This window comes from Mustela nigripes, chromosome 14 (genome assembly GCF_022355385.1).
Source record: "Mustela nigripes isolate SB6536 chromosome 14, MUSNIG.SB6536, whole genome shotgun sequence".
NCBI classification, from domain to species: domain Eukaryota; kingdom Metazoa; phylum Chordata; class Mammalia; order Carnivora; family Mustelidae; genus Mustela; species Mustela nigripes.
Window position 1 is genome coordinate 40,762,836 of NC_081570.1, and position 20,206 is coordinate 40,783,041.

General features: G+C 51.0%; 1 protein-coding gene across 5 annotated transcripts in view; it reads right to left on the reverse strand.

Annotated features, from left to right (window-relative positions):
• TTC39A (tetratricopeptide repeat domain 39A) overlaps positions 1-19,716 on the reverse strand; it is a 50,168-nt gene extending 30,452 nt beyond the window's left edge. Inside the window, exons 1-2 of one of the 5 annotated variants that reach the window (XM_059374706.1) lie at positions 19,580-19,716; positions 652-759 (exon numbers count right to left, since the gene is read on the reverse strand). In XM_059374706.1, coding sequence (XP_059230689.1) covers positions 652-759; positions 19,580-19,632 — 161 coding nt within the window. In that variant the 5' untranslated portion in view covers positions 19,633-19,716. Of the gene's footprint in view, positions 1-651; positions 760-8,005; positions 8,131-19,579 lie in introns of those variants that run through there. The other 4 variants (XM_059374703.1, XM_059374702.1, XM_059374705.1 and 1 more) reach the window with 4 other exon arrangements.
• Between the last annotated feature and the right edge of the window lie 490 nt (positions 19,717-20,206).

Consider the following 20,206-nt stretch of genomic DNA (forward strand, 5'->3'; position numbering starts at 1 on the left):
GGGGAGCCTGCTTCTCCCTCTGCCTGTTGCTCCCCCTGCTTGTGCACTCACATGCACTCACTCTCTCTGACAAATAAATAAAATCTTAAAAAAAAAAACAAAACTGAAAAAAGTGATAAAGGAAGAGTAGTATAATCATATTGTTTAGAAAGAAGGCAGTAAACACTGGAAGAAATGGATAAATGATTAACCAACATTATTACCCTGAAGGGCTTGAGTAAAGGCAACTCAAATCTTTAGTGCTCTGGGGAAAAATGAGGAAAAGCAGCTGTTGTTAGAGCTGACAGGGGAGAAACCCCAAGTGGATTCAGTGAGAACAAGAAACCTAAGTGGAAGAGGCCACAAGAACCTAAAGGAAGGAAGTCACAATGACCTTGGAGAAGGCCTGGCTGCTCAGGGGTATAGAATGGGGAGCCTGAGCCCCTACTTTTATGGGTCTCTTGGAAGGTCATAGTGACTCAAAAGGCTGAAGGCAGTCAGTTACACGGGGTTCCTTTTATATAAGACCTCTGGTTCTCCATGACCAGACACCGCCTCACCCCCCTCCCTCCACTACATGTGGGCTCTAGAGTGTGCTCATGCACATGCACAGATACAAACACACACACACACACACCGGACCCCCACCCACAACCTAGGTATAAGCCTCACCTGGGCTTGAGGTAGCTGAGTGCTTCTGAGAACTGGTTGGTGAGGAAGAGGTCCAGGGCGATCATGCACTGGTCCAGGGCCTCATGGAGGCTGCTCACAGAAGTCCTGCTAGGAGAGACAGCAAGTGACCAGAAGACCTCAAACCCCCTCCAGGCTGGAACCGAGCCCCACAGGGCCCATTCGACCTCCCTGTGGGCCTTGGGTGCCTTCCAGGCTGCCCACTCTGTACTGGGACACAAAGACAATCTGGACCCACTTCTAAGTGTTCCCAAAGGTGGGAGGACAGCAGAATGAGGCCGTCATCTAAGATCTCGTTGAGGGGGTTGGGGAGGAGCAGAGGATGGAGGGCAAGGAAGCCTGAGGAACAAATTTATCTTACCCCTCACAAGGGTAAAGGGAGTCTTTATGGCCCTTCTGACCCATCAGGATTTTCGGCTCCTGCAGGGGGGCACAGCCCACCCACTAAATCCCGCTTCAGTCCTTTTTCTCCTCCTCCTTCTTCAGGACTTCTCCTGCCCACCTTGGACCTGCACTCTAGAACCCCAGAAACACTGTCACAATGGGCTGAGGTGTACAGCAGACTGTACGGCCTGTCCAGGGCCCTTTATCCTCAAGGATCACTTTCCCAATGGCATTTCAGTGGACCCTACCATCTTCAAGTCCTTACACTTCTCTATAGCTTTTATCACTCACATATATACACACACACTCTTTTATTTGTATGTATGTATGGATGTATTTTTACTTATGTTGTGCTTATTATCTGTCTTCCTCCACTAAAAGTAAGCTTCCCAAGGGCAGGGATCCTTGTTTTGTTCACTGCTGTATCCCCAGCATCTAGTATCTGGTACAAAGTGGGCTTTTGATAAGTATCCATTAAGTGAATAAAAAAAAAAAAAGAGGAGTCTCAGATTAGGAAAACAAATCCTTGGCCTTTCTGGGTCTCAGCTTCTCCATCCAAAATATGAGAAAAAAAATCCAAAAAATTAAAGTAGGATATCCCCAAAATCCTCTCTTGAGGATGGTCTTGAGGATGTCTCTTCTCAAGGAGTTTCTTTTGAGAGAAGGTTCCAAAAGCTACCTTGATGACCTGACTGAAGGGAGATCCTTTCCCCCAAAAACTAGTTGAGAGAGAGCTCCTTTCCACCAGGTAAATGTCTACATACACTCTGGGGCCCAACTTTAATGTCTCTTCCTCCATGCATGGAGAAGCAGATCATCCCGGCAAATCAAAACACGAGTCTTGTTCAAAACTGAACTCTTGTTCACTTTCCCAAAGCTGTTCTCCCCGTGTTTGCCATCTTAATAAATGACACCCCTCAACCCAGTTTTTCAAGCCAGAAATCTGATAGTCAGCCCTGATACACCCCTTTCCCAGGCTGTCTGCTACCCCCTCCCTGAGCTCTGTCAGTTCTGCCTCCCAAACATCACTTAACTCACCCCCTTCTGAGCCGGTTTGCTCCGGTGTGCAGACCTCCACCCAGGTCTGATGGAAGACCAGCCTTTCCACTCTCACCCCTCCTACCCTTTCTCTCTTCTTCACTGTTGGACCATTTGCTCAGTATTTCAAGTCTCTTAATGCTCTTCTTTGCCATCTCTTTGACTCTGTGAAATTCTGAGCAATTTTTTCAGAACTTCCATTTCACTAATTCTCTTGAGGTGTATCTGATCTGCTACTTTTCCTGAGTTTTTAATTTTAATGATTATCTTCCATATTTCTAAAAATTCCACTTGCTTCCTCTTCAGATACATTTGGTCATTTGGGGCAGTATTTAGTTCCCTGCTTATTGTTTCAAGTCCATCTTTGATTTCTTTACATGTTTATAAAATAGTTCTATTCTAGATCTCATAATTCCAGCATCTTAGACGCTCAGGGAAACAAATTCTGTTGTTTCTTGATTTGGGTGTCTATTGCTCACAGTGACTTGTTTCCTTGTGTGTTCTGTAATTTTACCAGGAGCTCCTATTTGGCTGATCCCAAAGGGATCTTAGGAAAAGGATCTATTCCTCCAGAGAGGATTTTCACTTACTTTGGCCAAATTCCCTGGGGTGCTACCATCTGATGATAATTAAGTTACTTTTTTGGGTTAGTATTTCCAGGACCACAAAGGGAGTATGTCTTCAAACCCACAATTTGTGTGAGGGCAGATTCGTATTTATAATTTTCTCCACCAGACCTGTTATCCCCCTTTTTGGGGAAGGGTGGCTATTTCCTTCCAGCCAGTGACTCTATTTGCTGAGGGGGTAGCCCTTTGAAGGTCCCAGATGGTGGTTGCGGTAGAGGGACTAGGTTTCAACTCCTCACACAGACACTGGGTAGGCCTAAGTCCTTACTTATCATCCCTTGAGTGGTCGTTAAAACTCAAGGTTCTGGATCTGGAATTTGTCAATATCTTCATCTCATTTATCAGCTTGATTTCAGCTTCCTTTCTCTTCTTGGCTTGAGAGGATTTCTCTTACTTCTGTGGGACTTCAGGAATGTATTTTAAAGGATGTTTGGAGTAACCCATACAGCCTCTTGGTAGTTTTTATAAGGGAGAATGCTGGAAACATTATTCCCTCTAACCCATCCTTCTCACAACAGCCAAAGTTATCTGTTTAAAACCCAAATCTGACCATGTCACTTCTGAACTTGAAATCTTCACTGGCTTCCTATTACTCTTAGGATAAAGACCAAGTTTCTTTCTATGGCCAAAAGTCCCCACAGAAGCAGTTCCTGTCCCTCTCTTCATGAGACAGGCACAGTGTCTTCCTTTGTGCCCAGGGCTTAGCCTAGCGACTGGTGTTCAGTCTGCCCATTCTGCTGGATGAATGGGTAAGGAGGCAGTGAGCACCCACCTCTCTGGGCCTTCTCTCCTTGAACCCTCATGAAGCCCATGAGGTAGGATTATTATCCCCACTACAGATGAGGCACAGAGGAAAGGTGACCAGGCCAAGATTGCATGGCCAAGCATGGGTTCTAACCAAGTTTCTGCCTGAGCCAGTGCCCATCCACCAGCTCAGCCCTCAGAAGTCAAGTTCATCATCCTGGCTTATGACCATCTCCAAACAACTCTAGAGCCAAGAGCCTACCTCCCATTTCTGCATATACCCTATCACCGCCATCACCTCTGCCTCCCATCAAGAAAGACGTTCTGCCTGCTTGCTCTACGTGGAGGGAAAGACAGATGGACAAACAGCACAGAGGTGCATTCCCTCTCTTGACTGCCCCAGTACCTCTTCTGCTCAAGTGCTGTGACGTGGGCCTGAGGTGACGTCTCCAGACTGGTGCTGCTTTGGGGTGGCTCTGGGGCTGATTTCCTCCTTCATTTCCTCCTACAAACACCCACTAATCTCTGGTTCTGACCCAAACCTGGCCCTGTCCTTGAAGAGTTCACAGTCTACAGAAGTGACAGATGCAGGCAGAGGCAATGACAACCAGAACCATCAGGGCTGCAATCATGAGGATCAGTGAAGGCTAAGGAGGCCCAGAAGTGGAGATGGGGCACTTTCTGGAAAGCTTTCTGGAAAAGATGGCACTGAACTGAGGACAAGATGGAGAAAGAAGTCCAAGAAGAGGAAAAAGGCTGAGCAAGGAGCTAGAGTCATGATACCATAGTGACAAAGTGGCACAAGCCTTAGCGGGAGGTGGCAAGATGGGCTCTGGAAGGCGTGCTAAGTGCAGGGGTGAGGTGCGGGTGTCCTGGCTGGATGGGGACATTGGGCCCATTTGACTTAATGATGGCATTAATAACCACCCCTTCATCACCATGAGACTATCACTTCAAGTTCTAAACCGATCACTACCTTACTTCATTCAATCCTCCCACCAGCCCAGCGGCAGGCAATTCTTATCTGCAACTAACAGATAAGGAGATAAAGAAAATACAAAAAGGAACCTAGGGAGAATGCAGAAAAGTTGCCACAAAAAAGCAAGTTTGCCAAACCTTTCTCCTCCCCTGGCTGTGACTGCAGTCTCCACTTCTCTGCAAGCTGTCCCGTGCCTTCAAGGCCCTTCTGCTCCAAGCCACCTTGACAGCCCAGGTTAATACATTATTGAGCTCCTGAGGGGTCAATGGTGGCCTTTCCACTGTTCCTTGAAGAACTCGAGGCCCAGAGGTGCCGCTGAGCTGGATGGAGCGTGGGGCAGGGCTGGTGACTAATGCCAGGAGCTTTGGCATCGTAGAGGAGGGAGGCTTGAAGCTGGAGTGAGAAGGGAGCTGGAGGGGGTGAGGGGGTGTCAGGCAGCCTGGAGTCATTCCACTCTCCCCTTCCTTCCCTCTTCCCCGCTTCAGTCTTTCTGGAAGACACCTGATGCAGAGAGCTGGATAAAGCAGGGGGACCTCTCCCTTCCCACTGGGGCAGTCAAGGAAGCAGTGCAAAAAGGTCACTCAGGAAGCAGACTGGAGCCAGAGCTGGCTTTTCCCCCCTGCTTCACCAAGCAGGAAGAGCTCTATCTGGGCTGTGGGGAGGGGGATCTGTCCATGAGGACCTATCCCAAAGTGACCTCCCTAAGTGCACATATGATTGTGACTCTCCTTCCAGAGAAGCCCCCCTTAGCTGTGAATAAAGTGAGTATGATGTGGCTTGGACTGATTTGACATGCCTTGGGCAATGTGACCTTAAGAGTTTTGAAAGCGGATAACCCTGGTCCCAAACTGCAGCTCAGCAACCACTTGTTAGAGACACTTGGGAAGGTTCTTTAGCCTCTATGAGCCTCAGTGTCCTCGTCAATAAGAGGAGAATGGCAGTTCCTACCTCCTTGGTTGTTGAGAAGAATGACTGAGACTGTGCAAAGCACAGTAAGAAGTCCTCAGGAAATGTTAGCCAGTGTTACTTTTTTTCCTACAAGAATGTGTTTCCATTCTCTACGAGTATGTTTCCATCATGTCTGGAGCAAAACTGCTTTCATAAGAAAATTAAATAACTTTAAAACATTGAGTGTACATACTCTATGACCCAGCAATTCCACTCCTATGAAGTATCTGAGAAGAAAACTCACATATGCACAAAGGACAACCTATGAGAATATCTACTATTCAAATAGCAAGACTCTGAGAACCACCTGAGTGTCCATCAAAAAGGCTGATAAATAAATGGGGGATCCTATATCAGGTGGTACATCATACATCAGCAAAAATGGGAACCAAAGCTGCAAGGATTAAGAAGGCTACATCTCAGAAACCTGAAGCTCAGTGAGAAAAAGCAAGTTGTGGAATGACTCTCACTGGGTGACTCCATTTATGTAAAAATTTTAAAGTCAGAACAAGCTACATTTTCTTAGACTTATACACACTCAGCAAAAGAATAAAAACATAGAATGGCAAAACCAATGATACTGTAATAGTGTTGTAGGATGACAGATGGTAGCTACATGTGGGGAGCACAGCGTAATATAGAGAAGTTGAATCACTACGCTATACACCTGAAACTAATGTAACACTGTGTGTCAACTATACTCAAATAAAATTTAAAAACTAAAAATGCAAATGCCAAAATCAAAATTCAGGATGGCAGTTATCTCTGGAGACTGGAGAGGGAAGTGGGGAGGGTCCACAGAGGCTTCCAAAGTCTCTGCTATAATTTATTTCTTAACAAGAAGAATATGAAATAAGTGGGCACAATGTTAACATCTGAAAAAGCTGGGTGGCAAGGTCATGGGGTTCATTTTATCACCTGCTATATTTTTCTGAAGGCTTAAAATATTTCATAATTTTTTAAGTGGTGGAAATTTAAAGTTTGGTTTGTTTACCACTGATCCACAAATACTGGGCTGGGCCCAGAGCAGGCCTTGGGAGTGTTTGCTGAGTGACTGAGTACCTATTGTGAAGGCGGAACTGCTTTGCCTCTGCTCTGCTCAGACCCTACCAGGGTGGCACTGACCAGGGACAGGAGCAGATGGACCCGTGTTGCCTCAAAGAAGAGGGGGACGTGGAGGGCATGCAGTGGGGCGGGTATGGTTCAGTATGAGGACGTGTGAAGAAGAGCCACCAGTGCTGGAAGACTGAGCTTGCTACCCTAGAGGTCCATGGAGGGGCCAGAAGAGCCAGCAGAGGAGCCTGGACTCAGGCAGGTATACGAGTGTGCAAGGAAGTGGGATGGATGTGGCTTCTAGCTTGGGAGTCCAGGATTCTCTGATAGGTGCCCTGCTCCATGCCTGCCTTCTCTCCAGGAAGCTTCTTTCCTAGGCACACTAGGATGGTGCTTAGTCAGGGCTGGGCAGAAAGGACCTAACAGGCTAGAGATTTACAGACTTCAGCTCAGAGTAGGAAGGGAGCAGCCATGCCTGGCCTCCCTGTATTTTCCGAAGGAAGGACCAGAATTCCAGGGAGGATAAAGGGTATGGCCCAAATCATATAACAAACGTGGTCAGGGAAAAACTCACCAGGCAACCATCCCCCAGGCCGGAGTGTCCCTCAGTGACCCAACCTCTAAGCTTTCACCCAGGATGCACACACAGGTGCTGTGGAGGCCTCCAGCTGAGGCTGGCACCCGCCCACCCCCCCTCCGTCACCTCCCTGTTCACATGTTAGCCCTGAGGCGCTTGGCAAATATTGTCCCTGGTGGTGAGGCTGCAGGTAGGGCAGGCACACCTCCCAGCTCACCTGAGCCAGATCTCCACCCAGCAGCTTCCCAGCATGGCCCTCAGGAGTCACCCCCTACTCACCTGCGCCCAGGAAAGGGCCACCTGCTCCAGGTCTCCCAGCTGCTAGCAGCTATCACTGCTACAGGGGCAGTGTAGGGATTCTACAGGGTTCCTCAGTGGGGTGGGGAAGAGCAGGAGAGCCATATTGGAAGTGACAACACCCACCTTTACTACCCCAGTTCCTGCTGCGCCCAATGGGCACAGCTGATTCATATCTTAGCCTTTAACTCCTTCAGAAATCCCCGAAGATGGGACAGTACGGCGCGCGGGTGGGGGCTCCAGCATCAGCGAGAGCTGAGTTCAAATTCCAGGCCCACCGCTCACCTCCTGGGTAACGGAAGGCAAGTTACTTAGGAGCTATGCCTCAGTTTCCTCAACTGTAACGGAGGTGAAAACAACAGAGCCCACCACAGGTGTAAACGCCACGAGGAGAGGAAGGCGGCTCTGACGTGGCCGTTACTACAGCTCCACGAGAAAGTTGGGACCCAGAAGGGAGTGACAGCCCCAGGATCCCCGGCGCCTCTACTTCCCTCGCGCGAGCCTCCACAACCCCCTCCCTGCTCACCGGCGGCGGCGGCTCCCGGAGGCCGGGCGGAGCGCCGGGCGGGGCGTGGGGGGCGGCTGGGAGCCGCAGTGCGGGCCGCCAGCCGGAGGCACGGGGGAGACCGGGCCCCGCGCCCGCCCCCACCCCCCAACCCGGGCCCAGGGCCGCTCCAGCCGCGCACTTACCCCGCGGCCAGGGAGTCCGCGGCGCCCGCCGAGCTCATCGCGGAGAGGGGCGGGCAGCGTGCCCCCGCAGGACGCCAGCCGCGGCCCAGGTGCTGCCGCCGGAACCCCGAGCCGGGCGCTGTGCGGCCGAGCCGCAGACGCGGCGGCCGGGGAGGGGCGCGCCGGGGGCGGGGAAGGCGGCGGGGCCGGGCCGGGCCTCGGTCTGCTTGTCAGTGCAGTGGGGCCGCGGCCGCCGCCCGTCTGCGGCCGACTGGAGGAGGCTCGGGCTGGGCGGGGGGCGGCCGCGAGATGCGCCCCCACCCTCAGCTCTCAGACGTGAGAGATCCTGGCGCCCACGGTCCGCCGGGCCCATGCCGAGTGTCCTCGCTGCGCAGCCCCCAGGGGCCGGAGCTCGCTCCTTCCTCACACAGCCCCACGTATCTGTGGCCAGAAAGTTCTCTTAGACCTGAGGTCCATCTCCCAGTCATCTCTCCCCTCCCCCACCCCAGATCCCGCCTCGCATCGGCCCCCACCTGAGCCCTTCGTCATCCTACTGCATTGGCGGGGGGCATTCAGGCTGAGAAAGGCACTGCCTCCAGAGTCAGGCTTGGGTTTTAATACTCCCCTTTGCCCACTGCCGCACTGTGCGTGCAGCACGCGAGAAAGCGGAAAATAACGTGGTTTAGCACCCGCTGCTAGCCAGGGGTTCACAAAGGCCTTCTCAAATCATCCCCAGAGCTGCCATTTTACAGAGATGGGGCACAGAGTTTATGTGACTTGCTCAAATTAACTCACCTAATAAATGGCAAGTCCTGATTGGAACTGGCCCTCCAGGGTGGACACTCTTGTCTCTCTTCCCCCCCTTGGTCCCATTTCCTCGGAGTCCCCAACCCCTATACGGAGTCATCCAGAACACTTCTCAAATGCTCACTGTGTGCATAACCCTAAGGTACATGTCTAGGGCCAGGGCTGAAGCCCACCTGGCATTCTGGCACAAAGAGTTACTGGTCCGTGAGGAGTTAACCAGCCACCACTTCCAGGCCCCAGATGCTCTTAATCATGACTCATCAGAGCACGTGGCTGCCATTAGAACTGTCCCTTTACAAAGGCCGAGGATAGAAGGAGGAGGGACTCCAGTGCCCCTGGAGCAACCCTTAGCTCCAGGATGTCAGAAGAGGAAGCAGGAGGAGCCTGGTAGAGGCAGGCCTCTTAGGAAGAGGGCTGCAGAATGGGTCCTGGGAGAGCCAGGTAGACTGAGCCTGGTGGCAGAGGGGAGAGGTTTAGAAGATTCCTGTTTAAATCCAGACAGGCTGTCTGGAAAGGTAGTGAGTTCTTATCCTGCCCATATGTGAACAGAGGCTAGATGTTCACTGGCAAGGATCATCCTATGTCTGGGATTCTCAGACATGAGCACAAAAAGGTAATTAACTACAAGGAGTGGGCTATGATGAGATCTACTGTCATCTCGAGGACTCCAGATAAGAAAGAGTGCACCATAGACTGGAGGGGTGGGGAGAAGGCTTCCTGGAGAAGGTGGGCACAGAGTTGAGCCTTGAAGTTTATATTGTTTATACACAATAAAGTCGTGGAAAGGGTGTACCAGATGGGAGAACAGCATGGGTGAAAGCAGCATGGAGTGGGCAGAGACACACCCATGTCCGCTGGCGTTTGTGAGGCTGGGGAGAGGACCAGCAATGTGTATGAAGAGGAGCCTCGGTAATGAGGCTGGGACATCTCTGGGCATTTGTACTAGCTCGTCTCTCTGCCTAGGACACACCTTCCTCCCTTATCACTTATTCATTCGTTTAATCAGGGTTCAATCCAGAAGCTTACAATTGGAAGCCTTCCCCCCCCCCCCCCCAAAAAAAAGAATACAAATCTGCCAATAGAAAACTGCCAGAGTCCTCCCAGAGCCGTGGAAAGGGCCAGGTGAGTGAGCACTTCTGAAGCTTTATGCTACGTTAGATACAGGTAAATCTCCATTGGATTTAACCAACATTTATTAAGAGCCTGATATATGCCCAAACTCCTACTCGCCCGGCAGGTTTCAGTTCAGGCAGCACCTCTTCCAGAAAGCCCTCCCTCCCTGGCGGTGTTAGGTGCTTCCTGGGCACACACTGCCCTAACCCCCTCTGACCTCCCCTCATCACCATGGCGGACACCATCTTAGGGGGATGGGAGTGGAGTGAGGTGTGTATGTGATTGTCTCTGCTATCAGACTGGGAGCTTTTGAAGGATCGGGTCTGGTCAGACATCTCTGCTTCTGATGAATCACCGAATACCAACACTTGGCCTAGCACTTTACCATTTCCCTCTGAGGTAATTATGATTATGATGACTGATGTCCACCAAAGGCTTACTACATGTGACACAGGTTAAGTGTACAACACAGACTATCTCATTTAATGCTCGCTTTTAACCACCTCTCTGAGCCTCAGTTTCCTCATCAGTAAAATGGAAATACTGCCTGCTTCAAAGGGTGGTTGTGAGGATTAAGAATTTCTGTATCCTGGGGCGCCTGGGTGGCTCAGTGGGTTAAGCCGCTGCCTTCGGCTCGGGTCATGATCTCAGGGTTCTGGGATCGAGCCTCGAATCGGGCTCTCTGCTCAGCGGGGAGCCTGCTTCCTTCTCTCTCTCTCTGCCTGCCTCTCTGCCTGCTTGTGATTTCTCTCTGTCAAATAAATAAATAAAATCTTTAAAAAAAAAAAAAAAGAATTTCTGTATCTAAAATGCCCCCATAGTTCCTGGCAGGAGACACAGTGCTGAGCGGCACTCCGGTGGTGGTGGCAGCAAGGCAGAGGCTAGCATTCTCCCGTTGTAGATGAAACTGAATCTCAACACCATAAGCAGCCAAGCTGCCTTCAGAGCTGCAGCGGTCCCCACACAGCAATGGCAATGATGCTGGAGTCACTCACCTGATGAGTCAGAGCCCCAGAGTGGTCCACCCTTCAGGAGGGCTCCACCCAGGCAGCTCCCAGCCCCCAGGAGCTCTGGCTCAGCCCCAACCCTGGGGAGCCTAGGAGTCACCATTATTTCTGCCTCCCAACCCAAGTGACTCTGCTCACGTCACCTGCCCATTTCCACCTCAAGCTGATAGCCAAGCTGCGGGGACCCAGATAGTATGCTGAGTCCTGGGTTCCTTCCTCCCCTGCTGGGGGGAGTTTCCTGGTGCTTTGTGCCTGGAAGTTGCCAAGCCTGCTTCCTCTCTCATTTTCTCCCCTACCTGCAAGAACAAACCACTGGGCTCACCACACCTGATGGCCCTGAGAACCTACATGGACTGCTTTTACCTGTACCATCTGTCAGCTTAAGAAGGCTCTCAGTAAGCATCTGTTTAGTGAAACCTCCTCAGGATGCTCCAAAAAGCTCCACAGAGGCTTTATCTCTCATCCCACAGTGGTTTTGACCAAGTGTGACTTGGACTCAGGTCTTGGCTCCTTATCCTATGGGAAAAGTGTGTGGAAATGGGAGTGTGAGCTTGTGAAAAGCGATACCATTGCTGTAGAAACAAAGCTTAAGTTGTGAAGCCTCCTCTGCCTCTACCTCTCTGACCCTGTCTACCCATTTGTAAGTCTGGAATAACAGTGCCCGCCTCTCAGGGATGCTGTGGGGCTTTACTGGGCATTACTGAGGTGATGCCTCAGCCCCTTTCCTCTTCTCCCTCTTCCCTCACCTCAGTCCCTTCCTCCAGGTCTTTCCCTGCCAGGAAGCAGCCCCCAACTAGCTCTCTCTACCAGCCCAGAACTAGCTGGTTGGACTCCAGAGACCCTGCCGCACCCCCACGCCCCCCTGCCCCTAACCCAGCAGGGCTGGTGACTATACAGCAGGTTTTCTTAAATTGAGTGAGCCCCACCCAGCAGATTGCCGGCTTGGGCAGGTTAATAATTCACAGTCAATAGGCCCATCAACAAAGGGCCCTTAAACAGGGCTGTGACAATCACAGTTCTAAAATATTCCTTGGCAGGGGCTCCTAAGAAAGACCCAGGCCTATGTGTTGGGCCAGCCTCCTCCCTCCTAGCTGTGTAACATTGGGCAAGTTACTGCCCCACTCTGGACCTTAGGTTCCTCTTCTCCCCATACAGAGGGGAGAGAAGGATGGGCCAGGAGCCCAAGGCCCTTCCTTGCACTGATGTTCTTGGTTCTGGGGTCTGAGCTCTTCTACCAAAGTCTGGTCTCCCAGAGCAGCTGAAAGTGGATCTGAGGAAGGAGCCCCCATCAGGCACAAAGGACCAGGAACATTTTTGATTGAAAAAAAGAAGCAAATCACTCTATGAGCTTGAGGCAGGACAGGGAGTGGTTTAGAGAGCAGGTTGGCGCCCCAGCTCTGACACCCTGGAAGGGTGACTTCAACTCTGAGATGGGGATGATGATGGCACTGAGCTCATTAGGCTGTTGCAAGGATTAAATGAGGTTTATTTTAACATACATAAAGCACTTGTAACAGGGCCTTAACCACTAATTTTTGAGCTTTAGTTTCCTCACCTATAATGCAGGGATAATAGGATTGTTGTGAACGTTAAACATGAACAATAAATGAGCAAATGGACCCCAAAGAGCTCTGGAACTGTGCAAGGCCATCCAGAGAGGAGGGGTGACCAGAGAAGATGTGCATGCAGACCTGGCCAGGGCCACAAAGACATCCACTGGACACCTACCACGTACATTTATGGCAAATGTGCTACTTCCTACACTGCCACAGGGAGCAGAAAGCAGTGCCTTCTCTCGGAAGGGCAACTGGAATTTTGGACTGAAAACCTTAGAAAGGTGACCCAATAACACCCAGGCAACCAATGTATCTGAAGGAACAGTCACAGACATAAAGATTTCTTATACAAAGATGTTCAACACAGTGTTTTCTATAATAAGGACACAGCTGGTAATAACCTAAATGCCCATGAATGAAGAATTACTTCAATGAGTTATAGTGAATTTATAGGGTCAAATAGTCTGCAGATATTTAAATTATATTTATAGAGAATTTCTTTGCCCAGACTACTACATTATTTCCCAAGTAGTTTCTCTGCTCCAGCCCCTGTCTCCTTATTGTCTTCACACAGAACCAGACACATTTGATCTGATCGTGTCACTCGTCTGTTCAAAAGCCCACATTGGCTCCACATATTGTTCAGTACAAAACTAAAGTCTCCACATGGCCTTGAGGCTCTGAATGACATGCACCCCCATCTCTCTCTCTCTGACATCATCTCCCTTTTTCTCTCTCTCTCACATATTCAGCTACTCTGGCCTCCTCGCTTTTTTCCAAATATGTCAGGCACACTCCCACCTCAGGGCCTTTGCACTTGCTATTCCTTCTGCCTGGAATGCTCTTCCTGCAGATAATCACATGATTACCCCTCCACCAAAAAGCTTCAAATCTCAGCTCACATGACACCTTCTCCGTGAGGACTTCCCTGACCATTTTGTTTAAAATGGAGCTTTTGCCTTCATCCTCCCTATTCTTTCATCCTGCAATTTTTTTATTATTTTTTATTTATTTATTTGACACAGAGAGAGAGATCACAAGTAGGCAAAGAGAGAGGGGGAAGCAGGTTCCCTGCTGAGCAGAAAGCCCAATGCTGGGCTCAATCCCAGGACCCTGGGACCATGCATGACCTGAGCGGAAGGCAGAGGCCTTAACCCACTGAGCCACCCAGGCACCCTGATCCTGCAATATTTTTAACACAACATGTGTTATTTTACCTTCTGAATATTTTGCTTATTCACTTATTTTCTGTCTCTACCTATTAAATTCTACACTCCACAGGGGAGGGATTTTTTTTTTTTTCGATTTTGTTCTCCAATATATTTGCAGTGCCCAGAGCAATGCCTGACACCCAGTAGGTGCTCAGTAATTGTTGCATGAATGAGTTTTCTGGAAGGTGGGAAAATCTTTAAAAAGCAGAATACAAAAGTAGTACTAGAGAGAAAACCCCAGTGTGTATGCATTTGAGAAAGCACAGGGAGGTTCCATCTCCTCATCTAGCAGAATCGGAGACCCAGTCACAGTTGAGGTGGATGGACGGTGATGATGCGAGTCACATGAGGGCTTGGCCAAGGGCAGATCTTGCTCTTACGGGGTCACTGAGGCAGCAGCGTGGCTGGGGGTAGGAATGTTATAGAGGCTGGGGCCTAGTTCAGAAGGTCCAGGGGTGAGAAGCCAGGGCTGAAGGGAGCTGTGGCAAGCGAAGGAGAGGGGGGATGAGTGCTGTGCACTGAGCCTGTGGAGAGGTCATCCCTCTCTGACTGGCCTGTCCTGTGCTCAGGGACAGCACTTGGGTATGCCCTTCAGTCACACAGGTGTAGACGAAGTACCCATCCACTTTCTTGGAAGGACAGCAAAGTTACCTTCATTCTGAGACTGAGATGCTCTGTCTGGGGGAGGGTATTTCTTAGCTGGAGATGAATTCTTGCAGGGGGAAGGTCCTCCCAGGGCCAACTCTGTGAGGGAGGGAGAGGGACACCTGAGGCTGTGGTGGAAACAAGCAGGAACAAACTTCATTCCATAGGGAAAAAAATGACTCAAAAAGTATGGAGCATCTGGCTCAGGGTTACTGGATAGGGCACCTGATGTCCCACTCTCTGTCACAGGTCCTAATATAATTGTCCTCCTGGGGTACATGGGACGAATCCAGCCACTAAGTAGGAAGAATTTTACCTAAATACAATAGATTTCTGAACTGCAGTTTCCACCTGAAGCAGGAAGGAAAGAAAATATGGGAAAACACCCACGGGGCCCTCCCAGATGTGGAAGTTTTGCAGTAAGGCTCCTTTCAGGATGTCTTAGGGGGTTGGCAAGGGGCCATAGAATCCTACAAATCTTCTGTTACTCATTCCCCGCTTCCTAAGGTGTTTTAAAACATTATAGACTGGTTTTAGGTCAAGCTAGCGAGGAATTAGGAGAAAGGTCTGCCCCAGCCTTGAGATGGGGTGATAAAGTGACAAGCTTCAAGGACATTGTCCTATAAGTCCCGGACCCCCAGGCCGGTTTGGCCGTGGTAGTGAGACTGAGAATGGGGCTGGGGCCAATAGTCACAATTGCAGGTGAGTGCACAAGGGACCGGTTCCCAGCTCCCAGGGTGTCAACAACAACTGTTGGACTCTCAGAGGGAGGCGCAGGGATACTCCAAGCAAATCCTATTTTGGGGATTTCATGAAGCTATGATTCTACTTTAAGGTCTGCTTATTGGCAACAGTTACCTTACAATATCACACCCCACCCCCGCAACTTGATTTTAGGGGTAATGCTCCTTCCCTCCTCTCCAGTCCCACTGGCTAAATGGTAGGTGCCTCTCATTTGACTCCACCTCTCAGGGCACAGTGACTGGTTGAAGGAAGGGTCAGCTGGAATTTTTCCCTGAGCTTTTTCAAATGAGACTGATGGAGAAACCCCTTCCTCTTCTGGCCTGGGGGCACTAATGACAATAATCAGTAATACTCCTTGGTTACACTGACTATGTGTTAGGCACTGCTCTCACCGCTTGCCATAAACTGATTCACATAATCCTCACAACAACCCTGTGAGGCATTATCTAACGTTACCCTCATTTTACAGATAAGGAGATTGAAATTTGGAAAAGTTAAATAACCTGTCCAAAGTCATACTGCCAGAAAGTCCCAGAGTCAGGATCCCAAAATCAGCCTGTGTGTGGCTCCAAGATACTTTTCACTGCTTTGTCTTACTGTCCCAGGACTTGAGCTTGGAAGCTGCTGGCAGCCCTGCCTTGTACAGGATGGAGAAGAAGTAGATGAGCATTAGGAGAGAATGGAGCTGACCGCAGAGAGAAACTGAATTGAGCAGCAGAAATATTCAGGGGAAGGACAAGCAACTCAAATCACAGATTTGAAGATAAATCAGGAAATTGCACGCTGGCAGAGCTAACACAGCAGCCTACATCATCTATTTCCTGTCTTGACCTCAAGACAGGACCAAAAATGTCCCAACTTGGAATCCCTCTGTAACTAAAAAAAGGGACGAAGGTTACCTGAGGGTTTCCCATGGCATCCTCCCCAGAGATCGAGGATTTGGGGCCTGCAGTGTGCCTCCCACACCAGTACCTTCTCATACCCCATGCAGCTGCTGTGGACAGCAGAAGGGAGATCAGAACCCTGGGATCATAAACCTCAATATCATAGGACATGGTAATTTAAATCCTGAGTCTCAAAATTCACCAATGCCTTAATTCACAGAATCTGAGAATCACAGAGGTGAACACTCAGCACTGGCCTCCAGTCCAGATCCTGTCCCAAGGAAGGAACCCCAAAGCCACTCCAGGATTCCAGTCACCAAATTTGAAACCACCTAGCTAGAGGCATCTGAGAGTTCCTAGAGCTCAGGCTCAAACCGAGGACAGGAAACTGGGCAACTGACAGCAGCCCCAGGACCTGAGCCTCTTTGGCTGGGTCCCTCCGTTCTCAGAGAGCTGGCTGCGGCCGCCCCCGCCCTGCCCTCACAGCTCTGCCACTTAGTTACTCTCTCAAAAGCCATCTGCCCATCTACACTTCCCTCTTTGCTCCTGGTGCTACCTTCTACAGGAGGAACAGCCATGAGTGGGAGCTACTGGTATGGCTTGGAAGGGGCCTTGTTTATAGCACGAGTAGGTGGCATTCCCCATTGTGTGTGGGCACCATTTCTATCTCATAACCTTCCTGGCTATCCATGCTGGTGCCAGGAATCCCACCCTTGACTCCCAAACCTTTCAGAATTCCTTCTGTTCAATGGGAATAACTTAGTTACCTCATACCACTGCCAAGAAGAAAGTGAACTCACATTTACTGAACACCAAATATGCCCCAGTGGCTGGCTGTGAGGTCCGTTCCAGTGGGACTTCACTAGGGCTTCCTACCACTCAGTGAGTAGCTTATTTCATAGCTGAGTAAACTTGAGTTCACACAGACCAAGTAATTGAATTTAGGCCATAGAGCCAGTACGTAAGTGGCAGAACAGGGACCGGGCAAGCTCTTCACCTTTGGGCCAGGCTGTGGGAGACCAGGCAGTGTGGTGGGTGAGGGGTCAAGGTAAAGTCACAGGTCCTGAGCTAGGAGAAAGGATATCTGGGTTTGTGCCTCAGATATGAGACTTTGTGGGTGCAAATGGGGGGTATTTGTGTTCAGCAAGTTCCACCTGAAGTATAAAGGCAATGTGTTCAGGCCCTCCCATATTCTCCCTCAAACAGGCCCATGGAGGATACAGAGGCCTCTGCTTGGCTAGTCTCCTTTCTCCCCCTCCTCTTCACTGTCTCTCACTTCTCTTCCCTCACTGGTGATTCTGGGTCTCATCTCTCAGCCTCTCTATTCACCATTTAGCAGTTCTTCCTCCTTAACTTCTCTAATCCATACCTCCCACCCCCCTTCATTCTCCTCATCCACACCCCAGCAACCCTCCTGGATCATCATGCCAGCCTCCCCTCTGGTCTCCCTACCTCCCTCCACACTGTGACATCAGCAACATACACACATTTGAAACTCAGAAGAAGGTTCCTGGTGCCTACAGGACAAACACAACCAGAACACAACCTCATAGGCAGGGAAGACCTCAGGCAAGAAATTCTTCTGGACATAGCCATTCTTCTCTATCCCGACCAGGGGATCTCTCCTTCCTCGGAAATTATTCCTTCATGTCTTCATCAAAACTGAAGCCCTGCCCCCTCTGCACATGTAGTGGGGAGACAGAAAAAGGTAACCTTGAATCAGTGTTGAAATGGTTTGTCCCTCGGCAAAATCCTTTTTTCCTGAAGTAGCAGGGTCATCTTTAAATATGTAAATCTGCTCCCTGACGCCCTCTAGTGGCTTCCCAACACCAGTGAAATCCAAACTCAATGCCCTGTTCTGGGCAGCCTGCTTCCTGGATCCCATAAGACACTGGATTCACCTCAAGGACCCCCTTTCTGCTCCTCAGACACAAGCCACACTGTGACTTCTGAGAATGCTCTAGGAATTTTATTGTCCATCACATGGCCCTCTTTAAGGCTTTACACAGCATTGTTTATTTGCCTATTTGTGTGGCCTTTTTTTTTTTCCCTCTCGAACACGGGTCTCCTGAGAGCAGGGAGTTGTGCCTCTGAAGTAATAGCATATACGCAGCACCTAGTACAGTGCCTGGAGCACGTTATATGCTCAACAATGTTTGTTAAAAGACTAAATGAGAATCACGAGAAAGAAGCAAAGATGCTGAAAGCCCCTGAGTCTGACTCAAGGGTGGGGTCAGAAAGGCGCTCGAAAAGAGGTCACCTCAAGTTGAGTCTTAACTGATGTGAATGTCAGAAGCAGAAGATGGCATTCCAGGCAGAGGCACCCCTGAGCAGCCTGGCACAGTTGTGAGAGCACTATAAAGCAGTCGGTGTTGCTGGACCAGAGTGAGTGCTGGGGAGTTACAGGAAACAGGCCAAGGCGGGTCACAACCTCTCTCCTCAAGAACCTTGAACTTTAACCTTTATGTGATAGAGAACTATGGAAGTTTTAAAACAGAAGAATGACATGGTTTGGCTTGTGCTTTAGAAAAGATCTGTCTGAAGGATGCACGGAAAGGAGAAGACTGGAGGAACTGGGAAAGTCAGGGGCTATTGCAATAGTCCAAAAGAAAATGAACAGCTTTGAGAGAGACCAGAGAGAAAATCAGCAGGACTCAGAGACTGGGGTGGAGGTAAGGGAGGGAGGCGAAAGGGATGACTCCCAGATTCTGGGCTTGAGCAACAGGGTGGATGACAATGCCATTCACTGAGATGGGAACACAGGGAGAGGAATAGGTTTAGGGGTGAAGATGTGAAATGTGATTTGGGGCTTGCAGAATTTGAGGTGCTCACAGGAAAGTCAGATGGAAGTGCCAGGAGGGCAGTTGGATTGCTCTTCTCTAGGGAGTAAGGAGGGTAAACTTTAAGTTATGTAAAGGAAAGGAATTGGGTGTCTAAGCTCAGAAGAGAGATCAGGATTGTCCCCTCTCCTCTTTCTCAAGGGAACACATCTGGAGACACCAACTCATCCAGGAGGTGGGGACAGCTGGGGAGGTGGAGGCAACACACAGGAGACACTGACATCCCTGATGGGTTGAACTTGGAGGAGCTGTGGGGCACATAATCCCACCCTGGACCAGCACTGACACCCAAAATTTCCCCCCCACAGTGCTGCCCCCAGGTGTGGACAACTGTGTTGGGGCGCGGATGGTGTGCCTGCTCTCACCTGTCCCGGCACAGAGGGCGCGGAGGACCAGGTGCGTGTGAGCAGCACCCCTGAGGGCTGACTCCGCGGCTCAAACCCGACTCCCAGCCCGCCCGAGGGCTCACCTGCGTACCCTCACAGAGAGCGCGCAGATGACGGCACCGGAAGCGGGGCTCCGCTGCGACCGCGGAGGGGTGGGGTCCGCATCCCTTGTCCCCACGCCCAGCCCCGGCAGGGGCCGAACACGTGAGCCGCGGGGCACGTGGGGGTGCGAGAAGCGCCGGGCTGACCCCGCCCCGGCCCTGCGGCCGTTACCCCGCGCCCAGCAGCGCGCGCACTGCGGTCGCCCGCTGTACCCCTACAGCTGTCTCTCCCGTCGGCCGCCGGCAGCCGCCCCTCCGTCCCGTGCGCGCCTCCAGCCGAGGCCCTGTTCCCGCCCCGTACCTGCGGTCGTTCTTCCCGGAGGCCGCCCCCTTCCAGGCGGTCAGAAACGCCATGGACGCGGGCCGGACTCGGACGGGGGCGCGGGCGTCCCCTCGTGGCGGCGTGGGCTGTAGCGGCGGCTCCCGCGGCAACACCTGGACCGGCGGGCGGGTGGGCGGGACGGGACCGGCGGCTCCTCCCCGCCGCGGCCGGGCGCCTCCCTTCCTGCCCGGGACGTAGGTGCCCCCGGAGCGGACCCGAGGTCCCAGAGCAAGTCCATTCCCCTCCAGAGCCGTCGAGACCCATCATTAGTCACAAGGAGAAGCTGAGGCCCAAGACGTCCAGGGATTTGTCCCAAGACCACACAGAAGGCCGGTGGCAGCACCGGGACCTATTCCAGGCTCTCCAGTCCCAGTCTAAAGCCGGTCCTCTGAATCGAGGGGCGACGGTGTCACGAACGCCTTTCTCTTCTGCTTAAGTACAGAACACTGCCTTACCAGGGCCGCACATGGATGGAGTCAAGTGCTTGGGACTGCACAAGAGGTTGGGGGGCAGACAGGAACAGGGAGGTAAGAAAAGACCTGTCTAGCCTGAGAGTAGAGGTTGCTGACAGGCAAGGCACTGGGACAGGAGGCGTCCATGGCAGGC